Source organism: Enhydra lutris, unplaced genomic scaffold, assembly GCF_002288905.1.
Source record: "Enhydra lutris kenyoni isolate GAN:26980312 unplaced genomic scaffold, ASM228890v2 scaffoldscaffold21, whole genome shotgun sequence".
Classification (NCBI taxonomy): domain Eukaryota; kingdom Metazoa; phylum Chordata; class Mammalia; order Carnivora; family Mustelidae; genus Enhydra; species Enhydra lutris.
The window spans coordinates 51,383,740-51,395,112 of NW_019154105.1; the positions used below are offsets into that span (position 1 = coordinate 51,383,740).

At 39.9% G+C, this 11,373-nt stretch overlaps 1 protein-coding gene across 1 annotated transcript in view; it reads right to left on the reverse strand.

Annotated features, from left to right (window-relative positions):
- The window catches only part of LOC111149295 (cytosolic beta-glucosidase), a 112,115-nt gene extending 102,551 nt beyond the window's left edge, over positions 1 to 9,564 (reverse strand). Inside the window, exon 1 of the mRNA XM_022506284.1 lies at positions 9,433 to 9,564. Coding sequence (XP_022361992.1) covers positions 9,433 to 9,490 — 58 coding nt within the window. The 5' untranslated portion in view covers positions 9,491 to 9,564. The remainder of the gene's footprint in view (positions 1 to 9,432) is intronic.
- Between the last annotated feature and the right edge of the window lie 1,809 nt (positions 9,565 to 11,373).

Sequence of the window (11,373 nt, forward strand, 5' to 3'; positions counted from 1 at the left end):
CCAGCTTGGAAGGTAAGAGGCCTGGATCTTTGTCCCCTGTTGGTTTCTGCTCATGCCAGCAGTCAGGTGTGCACCCAAGCAGAGGGAACACAGCATTCAGCAGGACATGAAGGTCATGGCACATTTAAAGAATGGCTTGTGCTTTATCTTGGCCCAAGAAGAAGATACAAATGAAGAAAGGAGCAAGAGGTGAAGCTGGGAATGTAGTCAGAGGTGAAAGTACAAAGAGTTTTTTTGTGCCATGCCAGAAGTTCAGAAATTACTCCGTGGAAGGTAGGAGGACAATAAAAGTGTTTTTAATCATTGTTAAAACTTACTGAACACAGTTTGCCCAGGACTGCTGTAAGCATTTGATGTTAATAAACACAGTAAATGTTTGCAACAACTATTATTGTTGTTCCCATTTTACAGATGAGGAAACCATAGATGGCAAAGCTGAGGAGTCTCCGAAGATTGCAGAGCTGATAATTGCTGGAGTCAGGATTCCAACCTGGCCCTTTTGCTTTCAGAGCTCTTGCCATCTCTCAAGAAATGGAAGGATGTCATCAGAATTTTAACAGACCATACTATAAACAATGTGCTGGAGGGACTGGAGGAGTAGAGAGGAGGGTAAGGTATTTCAAGAAGACAAGAGCCAGTAAGTCCCAGAGCTAACGGAAAGGTAATAGTAATGGAGAAGAGGGGGTAACCAAGAGGTTGAGAGGAGCTGGGATTAAAAATAATAATAATAATTTGTTAAATAAAGGAAAGAGGAGAGTCTAGCATGAGTTCCAGAGTGCTGACCTGGGCACTGTGTAATGGCCTAATAATTTTTCAAGACTTTGCGCACTGGAAAGCAATCCTTACCAGATGGGCAGGCCCAAGAAGGAATGGCACAAGTAATGCTTTTTGTTTTCCAGTGCAATGCTGGCACATACTCATCCAAATAAACAAATGTCCCATCTTAATTAATGAATTAATTGATGAATTAACAAAAAAAAAGAACTTATGTACAAATATTCAGGCTAATATATGGAACCCATATTCCAAACAAATGGGGTGATTGAGGTACAGCAGATTTTTTCTTGTTTTTCCAGGTTAAATATATTAACTCACATCTCGCTTTTCATGTAACATCCATAAGCAACTATAGAAAGACAGATAAGACGGGTGCCTGGGTGACTTAGTGGGTTAAAGCCTCTGCCTTCGGCTCAGGTCATGATCCCAGGGTCCTGGGGTCGAGCCCTGCATTAGGCTCTCTGCTCAGCAGGGAGCCTGCTTCCCTTCCTCTCTCTCTGCCTGCCTCTCTGCCTGCTTGTGATCTCTCTCTGTCAAATAAATAAATAAAATCTTAAAAAAAAAAAAAGAAAGACAGAAAGAAAGAGAGAAAAAGCTCAGGATGAGGAGGAAAGAAGCAGACATGTTATAGTTTATCAAGATAGTTGTAGGTGTCATTAAGAAAGCCAAAACCATTTATAGAACATTCCTATTAGGATGAAAAATATAAAAGGGTATGTGTGCATGAAAATCTGTGGATATATAAAAAAGACTAGAAGCATATACTCAAAATTTGAAAATAGTTCTCTGAATGACTCTTTTATTTCTTGCTTATTTACACGTTTTTTTAAGTGTTCTGCAATTATCTTGTATTACTTTCATAACACACAAAAAAATTTTCTAAGCATATGTGATAGGCATCTCTATTTAGAACAATGCTGATACAAAAGAATACACAGGTAAGCAGGTACTTACCCATACATAACCCACATATGTCAATAGTGATGCCAGTGGGTACCTTTCAACACTGTCCATGAAGCCAATGGAGGTAGTGGAAAATTTTGTACATGGAGTGTCTGTGTGTTGAGAATAAAAGGAGCTAAGAGGGGGCGCCTGGGTGGCACAGTGGGTTAAAGCATCTGCCTTCCGCTCAGGTCATGATCCTAGGGTCCTGGGATCGAGCCCCACATTGGGCTCTCTGCTCAGCGGGGAGCCGGCTTCCTCCTCTCTCTCTGCCTACTTGTGATCTCTGTCAAATAAATAAATAAAATCTTTAAAAAAAAAAAAAAAGGAGGTAAGAAATGATGAAAAGTGCAAATGGCTTAGAGCAGCTGACCTCAGAAGCAGATGCCTGGACATGGGGCCCATGTAGGTCATAGTATTCCTCATCCGCCATGCCTTTTTCACATTGTCTGAATATTTCACTTTCTCCCATTACATTGTCTGAAATTCTACCAATTCTATGTTATCTCATCTTCTTTCTAAAAAGCGTAAGACTAGACAATGTCTGGAGGTTGGAAGTGTTAGTGATGAGGAGGAAAATGATAATGATAAGAAGAAGAAGAGAGAAATTCACTTGCTAACTTGGAACAGTGCTTCATAGTTTATGAGGCACTTCCATATGTTAACTCATGTTAACAGACTTCAACTTCCGGGTGGGGATGGAGTATACATATTTAATTTCTCTCCCTTACAACTTCACTGAAATGATAGTAAATAAGAAAATTCACAACTGAGCTGAAAACAAAAGAAAAAAAAAAAACCTGTCCCAATAGAATACCACATTTACTAAAGTATTTCCAGATAATAGAAAGAAAACAGAATTGTCTAAATGGTCTGAGAAACTAAAGCAAACATTAAAACACAAACTTACACTGAAGACTGGTGGTAAGGATTAAGAGGAGATCCTCTGGGGAATCTCCATTTTAACCAAGCGGAGAGCATAGCAGGTCTCAGAGAGATCATGAAGATAATTAATTAAAGAATTATCTATCATACTGCTGGCTTGGTTGGTTCTTCTCCCGCATAAACAGAGCAGTTGGTACTCCCTTCGCCTATGTTGAAATCCTAAGAAATGCTTAATGAAAGTGAGAGATGTGCTAGGAAGGATCCTTATCAACAGTACTGAAATGGTCAAGAGAAGTTGAACAAACTCAAGCCAAATAAGAACTCGAAAAGGAGTAGGGACAAGAGACCTAAAAGTAACAAGCAAACAGTTAGACGGGGAAAGACAAACACTGTATGAACTCATGTGGAATCTTAAAACAAACAAAGCTCATAGAAAAAGAGACCAGATCTGTGGTTACCAGAGGCAGGAGGTGGGGAGGGGTTGGAGGAAGGAGCTCACTAGGCACAAACTTCCAGTTATGAGATAAGTAAGTACTGGGAACACAATGGGCGACATGATGACTATAGCTAACTCTGCTGTTTGGTGCACTGGCAAGTTGCTAAGGAAGGAGATCCTAAAATTTCTCATCGTAAGGAAAAGACCTTTTTTAAGGGGATGGTGGATACCTATACGAGATGATGCTAACTGGCCTTGCTGTAGTGATCATTTCCCAATATGTGTAAGTCAAATCATTATGCTGCACACCTTGAATTTATACTGTATGTCAATGACATTTCAATAAAATTGAAAAAAATGACCTAATAAAAATGTAAAATCCTAAAAAAAAAAGCAAACAAAAATATTCTTCCTTAAAATCCTTGAAATCTGGCAGTTATTGAGCTCTAAATCTTGGCTCTTTCCCCTCATATATAGTCTTTTATGAAAAGATTGACTGTCAATAGGTCCCATTCACTTATACAGAACACTGCTTCTTACAAAGTCAGCCCTGTTTCAGTTAAATAGAACTATTTAACTTTAAAAAACAACCTAACTCAGATGCTGAATTTTTGTTTGTATATTTTATTTAAATGCAATTAGCCAACATATAGCACATCATTAATTTCAGATACAGAGTTCAATAATTCATCAGTCTTACATAAGACCCAGTGGCCCATCACATTATGTGCCCTCCTTAATGCTCCCCACCAAGGTATCCTATCCCCTCACCCATTTCCCCTCCAGCAGCCCTCAATTTGTTTCCTATAGTTAAGAGTTTTTCATGGTTTGTCTCCCTCTCTGATGACTTCCCATTCAGTTTTCCCGCCCTTCCCTGATGATCCTCTGCACTGTTTCTTATATTCCAGATATGAGTGAAACCGTATGAAAATTGTCAACCTACTCTTTCATTCATAAACATGAACAGACTCTCAAGGGTCACCAGACTTTGGGCAAAAACAAATAGCATGAAAGATAAGATCCCAAATAAGCAAATAACCCCTAAATCTCAAAGTGGTACGGAAAGCAAGCGAGAGAGAGAGAGACAGAAAGCAAGAAAGAGAACTCCCTTTTTTAAACTAGCATTCTTAAAAACATTTGAAAACAAAAACAAAACACAGCTTCCTAAAAGTGAAACAATCCATCAGAAAACAAAACACAGCTTCCTAAAAGTGAAACAATCAAAGAATAATTTGAAAACCTAAAAATGTAATTGCCGCAATTAAATATCCAACATTGGAGTTGAAAAATAGAATGAAAAAAGCTAAAGTCTAAATTAGTAATCTGGAAGAAAAAGTTGAGAAATCATCCCAGATCCAAAGAAGCATAAAAGTTAGAAAAATTCCTCCCATATTCATCCAGTGAACGTTCAAAAAAAGAGATAAGCATTGGAAATTCTACAGGTGAAGGGTGCTTGAGTGGCTCAGTCAGTTAAGTGACCAAATCCTGGTTTTGTTCCACTTCGTCATTCTCATGTGTCATGAGCTCCAGCCCTGCATTAAGCTCAGAGCTCGCAGGGGAGTCTGCTTGAAGATTCTTTCCGTCTACACCTTCCCCAACTTGTGTGTATGCACACACACATGTGCTCGCTCGCTCTCTCAAGTAAATAAATAAATCTTTAAAAAAAAAAAAAAGAAATTCTTTAGGTGAGAAGTCTAAGGCTTAGAGACATTAACTGATGTAATTCTTCAGTAGTTCACAAATAGAGTCTCGATATACTCCAGATGTGTCCCACTCATAAGCCTGAAATTCAATCCGTACATGTCAGTGTGGTCCCCATGCTTGTTTATAGCTGGTATCCATTCTGATTGGTCCATGTGGATGCCATCCTAGTCAATATCAGTTTTCTACAGCTCTATTCTTCATGGTCTCAACGGTCCCATACTAGTTGTTTATGGCTGGTATCCACTCTCACTAGTCAACGCAAGTGCCAGTCTAGCCTATACCCGTTGTTTACAGTTGGTATCTCCTTGGGTGTTGAATGAGTTGATGAATATTTGAATATCATTCCTTCCTAAGCCCATACTCTTTCCATGATGCCTACAAAATTTCATGGTACAATCAAAAAAGGGGGATAGATTAAATTAGGGATGAAGATTAAGGAGTGTGCTTGCTTGTGATGAGCACTGGATACGGTATTGAAGTGTTTAATCACTATATTGTACACCTGAAACTAGTATTACACTGTATGTTAGCTAGTTGGAATTTAAATAAAAGTTAAAGGCAGGGGCAATAATTAAGACTATTGTGGACAACAAATTTGAACCTGGGGGAAAGAAAGGTAGTTTCTGTCATATCAACCTTTAAGCTATGAAAAATTTCATGAATACATGATTCCCTCTGTTTTTCCTTTCTCCTTACGTATCAAGAAATTAATAACCATGCTTCAATGTCTATTTTCTCTCCTTCTTTTCTAGGTGTTCCAGACAAAGCATAGATATCCCTGGTGAGCCCTCTTCTAGAAAATTTCTACAGGCAGTCATCCCAAACTTGGATGTTTAATGGACGGGGTTTAGCAGAAAGCAGAAACAAGATAAACAGGCCATATTTGTTGAGTGGAGAAAGCAAACAGGAAGTGACCTAATGAGTCTACAGGCACACCACCCTGAAGGCGCCCCAGCCTGTCTGATCTTGGAAGTTAGGCAGGGCCGGGCCTGGTTAGTACTGGGATGGGAGGAAGTGAGCTAATGAAATATAGAGCCTGTGCTGACATCTAAAGCAGGTAGATGAAATGCGCCTCTAGCTCAGGTGTGTACATTAGATGAGTTTTTAAAAGGGACTAGAGAAGATTAAGCCTGAATAGAAATCACCAGAAATGGGATCTAAAACCAACTAATGCAACTACGCTGTTTACTCTCCTACTTTTTAAATGCAAAAATAAGGGGTGGCTGGGTGGCTCAGTGGGTTGAAGCCTCTGCCTTCACCTCAGGTCATGATGCCAAGGTCTTGGGATGGAGCGCAGCATCGCGTCGGGCTCTCTGCTCAGTGGGGAGCCTGCTTCCCTTCCTCTCTTTGCCTGCTTGTGATCTCTGTTAAATAAATAAATAAAATCTTTAAAAAAATAATAAAATAAAATAAATGCAAAAATAACTCCACATTTCTTAGCTATAGGATTCCATCTTTGACATCCAAAGGGAAACAGAAGGCCAAAGTTTGAGCCCAGCCCTACTTTCTCCCAACACAAAGCCAAAGTCAAAGTTAAATCAAAATCCAAACATTATATGGGTACCCAGTGCAGCATCAAAGGTTGAAAATGGCATTCATAAAACTGAGGCCTTTGCTTCTCTAAGAACCATAGACTCAGATCCCACCAGGAAGTGTTAATGGAGTAGTTTAGACTTTGCTTAGGATTTGTGGGATTTTGCAGAACATGTTCATCCCTTAAGAGCCTTCCCTGAAATCACTGGGAGTTATAAGCTCATAAGAGCTGTAGAATTGGGTCCTAAATGTCATTTTCATAGCTCCTCCGTGGCCAACCGAGGAAATAAACAAAATGCTACTGAGCTACCTGCTGTTTTCTGTTTCATATCCCCTCCAGCGGAAAACAGAGGCAGAGGTGGCTCCACAAAGGGTTAAAACTCATGAGAATTGTTTTTGTAGTTTAAAATATTGTATAAGACTCACTCCTGTACAAGCGATAATTATCTGCATTTTTTTCCCTGCCTCTTCATCTAACAAATACATTTTACAGTTTTTACAACGTTCTTTACAACTCACCTAAAACACATAATTTTCCTCCTGCTTATATCACTTGTTTATTATTTATTTATTAGATTTATATTGTGCTTTCCTCCAAAAGGCTCGAAGCACCACACAGCCAACTCTTATATAATAAACATTTCATTAAACTCTTCTTAAAAACCATAAATGGAGAAGTAGCTGGAGTGGAGGCAAAAGGGATATAAACAAGGACAGGAAGAAGAAAGAACCTTGGGGTCTGGTGAAACTGGCAACCAAGTAATCAATATATTAGCAAGTCCAGTGATCAGAAAGTCCTGCCCTGCCCCTTTCCATCAGCCCCACCTGCAGAGACCCTAAGGAGCCTTCTATTCCAAGTAACAGAGCCAAAATATCTCCCATTTCTGGGGGGGGGGGCGGTGAGGTATAGGTGTGCAGTGCAGTGGGGAGGTGGGAGATGAGCTAGTTATCTATCAGGATTCTCAGGATATGTGAAAACAAAGATACCTACAGAGACAACTGTGCTTTGAAAACCAGGGGAAAGATATACATGGTAATGCTTCATAACAAATCACCAAACTGTTAAATTTATTTTTTTCCAAATACAATTCATGTTTAGTCCTCAGTTCTGAATGTATGTGATTTCCAGTGGTTCTGTAGACTTTCAGGACCAGGGCAAACTTAAAGTTCAAAGATTCTCAAAATCACAAAGTGACAGGGCAACCTCAGCTTTTAAATCCCAGTCCACACTGACTTGACAAAGGACATAGCCATTGACATCCCCCGTATGTGATCTCCACAACAGTGGAGGGGAAGCTAAATGGGAACTCTCGCAGAAGCTGCTGGTAGAACCAGTCCAGAAGGAGTGAAGAGGGAATATATTCCAACATGCAGAACAAAGAAGAAATGACCATTCCCACTATGTGCTGCGGACAATGTCACTCAGTAGAAGAGAATATAGCCAGGAGAAAGAACAACGATAATAGTATTATCATTGCTGTTACTTTGTGTCAGGCACTCACCCACTCTGGTTACACGTGTTAACTTCTGTCATCCCCAGAACAAACCTACAAAGTGAGCAGCATCATTTTCCTAATTTTAGAAATAAGGGAACTGTGGCTTAAGTTATTAGCCCGGGGTCACTCAGTAAGTGCGTGACCTAGGATTCAAACCCAGAGCAAAAAGGTAGGTAAGGGCTCTTAGGTGGAAAACAGCAAACATAAAAAAATTCTGAGTTGACAAAGAGAGAGGTCGTGTTGGATCAAGTCTCCCTACTTCAAAGCTGCTGATATAGAGTTAACAGCACAATAGCAGGTTAGAGGCCACAAATAAAAATCTTAAAATAAGGCTGCAGCAAGCCTGGTGCAGAAAAGCATGAAATAAACTGACAGAAGAAGTACGGCAATCTGGAGACCCCATGAAGACAGGAGCTCAGAATGGACCAATGAGGTCATTCCTGAGTCCAGAGTGAACAGGACCTGGAAATGGGTATCTGAAATCCACAATATTGTCTTATATAACTGACTGCAGATTTATGCCAAGTTAACCGCTGAGTCCTACAGAGTCATCCTCAGAAATCTTTTGTGACTATCCCTATATAAAGACCATGCATTGAGCACTTGCTAAGCACCAAGCATTTGATACACATCATCTTATTTAAGCCTCACGGCAACTATAATATAAATACCATAATTATCCCCATTTTGCAGATAAGGAAGTACAGAGAGGTTGAATAACTTGCTCAAAGTCACACAGAACTAGTAAAGAGTTTAGATGGACCCCAGGTCTAGGGAGTCCAGTGACTTGTTCTGGCCCCCAGAACAGTGAGGAAAGGAACCTCTCAGTTCTTGATGATTTGCTGCAGCTGCTCTAGGAAACTACTGCAGGAAACTCTCTAAGCTTTGTTTAAGCCAGGGTTTCCCACGTGTATTTGACCAAATACGTATTGTTCCCATGATAGGCACAAACAACCCTTAATTCCTTAAGTGGAAAATACATAGGTTTTGGGAAAACTAGCCTAATCTTCCTATTTTGTAGAAGAGGAAGCTGAGACTCGGGAAAGATGATGCACTCACATGCTCATGCTCGTGTGTGGTAGGATGGAGACCAGACTCAGCCCTCCAGCTCCATTCCCTCCCATCTTGCAGCTGTTCCTTGTACTCCTCAGCTGCCCAGGAGATGGGGCAGCACATGAGATTAGGCTCTGCTTTGTGGCCACCAGAAATAGAACAGGACACCGTGCCCTAGAGAGGAACATCCTCCAGTCAAGTCTCCTGGATTCTTTGAAGAAATTTACCCAATATTTTTCCAGCCAGTAGGGGAAATTATCTTTTTTGTTGGGGGAATTGGGACAAATGTGTTCAAGAAACCAACAACAAAGGCAGCTAGTCCAATGTAAACTGATGTCTCAGATGAACTTGAACAAACTGAAATTATAGGTGCAGCTTGGTGGTCCACCGCTCACTACCACCACCCCTGCGTAAGGAAAGGGACAAGGGAAGGTGAGCTTCTTCTGTGTGAAAAGTGACAGTCTCATTGATACAGTTATGGGCTCATTTATCCCTTTTTCCTTCTTTTCCTTTGGCTTCCTCACCCTCACCCTCTTTCTTGGCACAGAGGACCCAAAAAGGTCATTTCCATCCCAGCCCTAGCAAAGGCGAAGGAGCTTCTCCTACCGTCCACTTGATAAGCTGCAGTGGACGCCCCCCATCCAAATCCTTCTGGGAAAGCCATGCTTTCAGAAGATGGCCAGCTAGACCATTCAGCCAAACAGGAGCTGTGTGCCCTTTAGTTAATGGAGTCCAAGAAATTGTGCAAACAGTCAGTGGACTCACCCTGACCAAAGTCTGGAATACAAATGTGTATGCAAACAAGAAGGGAGCCAGATTAAATGATCACACTTGACTGGCCATGGCCTTGATATGAATCCAAGACACTTTGTAAAGGCAAGCATTTCCGCTTTCTTCTCTGGGCACTTGCAGATTCTTAACAGAGCTGGACCAGCCTGGGTGCTTTGACAGGACACCCATTCATCTAATCTTATCCATTTTAATAAAATATGTGGACATTGTTTTTAAAAGACACATAATCTTACTAGAATTTTCCCTTAATCAATTCCTCCCAATTCTTAATCCCCACTCCTTAGAGATAACCATTTGCAACTGTTTCTTCTGGAATTTTCTCCCACGTTATTTAAAAAATAACCTGAGATTACCGCTTCTTAATTTGCTTTCAGTTTTAGGTAATAACTATTAAATTCTGGATATAGAGGTAGAAGATCTAACTCACTCTTTCTGTCTCCCTCCCTCTTGCTCTCTCTCCTCATCCCGCAACAGGATGAGATTCCCTTTTTTGTTTAAATAAATACTCGATATTTACATTACTGTGATTATATATGGTCAACACTGAGCCGTGTAATAGTAGTCCATGCTTACATGCAACCTTTTATTTTCTCTGGGTTAATCAACTGTCTGGTTTTTGTATTGAATTTTCAGTATACCTATCACTAATTCATCCCCAAACAGTCCAATAGAATTCTAACTCTCTGGCTTCCAAACACCTCTGTTTCCCTGCTCATTCTGCACTGTTTGTTTTTTTTGTTTTTTTTTTGCAGTTTGTTTTTTAGACCAGCACAGAGTCACTTAATCTGCACCCTATATCCCCTCTCTTTTGTGCTTTCTTCCCCTTTGTCTCTCCCTTTTAGAGAAGCAAATCCTTGACTAACTTTCTGATAAAGGGGGCACGGAAAGTAACTTTTTGGAAACTCTGTGGTTCTAGGATTGTCTTTATTCTAATGTCATGCTTGATATGCAGTTTGACTACTCTGGGATTCTATGATGGAAGTCATTTTCACTGAGAATTTTAAAGGTATTGGTTCATGGCATTCTGGTTTCTGGTTTGGCTCTTGAGAAGCTTGATGACAATCCAAGTCTTAATCTTTTATTTATAACTTGCTTTGTGCCCCAGCCCACTTTCACTGCTTCCCAAGCTTCTATTTCTGAAATTTCACAGCCATGTGCCTTGAAGTGGGATTTTCCTCCATCATGCCAGGCACTCAGCCTATGCACCATAGTAATGTGGAATGCTGGCAATAGGGGAAAGTGGGTGAGGGGGGACATGGGAATGCTCTGTACTATCTTTTGCAACCTTTCTGCGCATCTAAAATTGATCCTGAAACTAACATAACACTGTATGTTAACTAAAATTAAAGTAAAAACTTTAAAAAGTAAAAAAAAAAAAAAAAATTGGAGGCAAATTTAACAGCCTTTTTTTTTATTGTTTTTAATTCTTGTGGAGAGAGGAGTTAGGCAAAATCGTGGTACGTAAAAAAAAAAAAAAAAGAAAAAAAAATCATGGTACGTAAAGTTACTTATTCAGTCCCCCTAAAACAGTGTTTAAATCATCCTACACTGTGTCATGACAGGAACACAAGATTAGAATGGGATATAACTAGAGGGGAATCCTACCCTGTCCAGTTATTCTAACCCTAAGAAGAAAAAAGAAAAAAGAGATTAAATATAGAAAGAAATGAGAGAAGACATTTAAAATATTTAAAGGTACATGCTTGGTGAAATACAAATAAAAAATACAGGGCGTACTATTCAAATAAGTCCCTA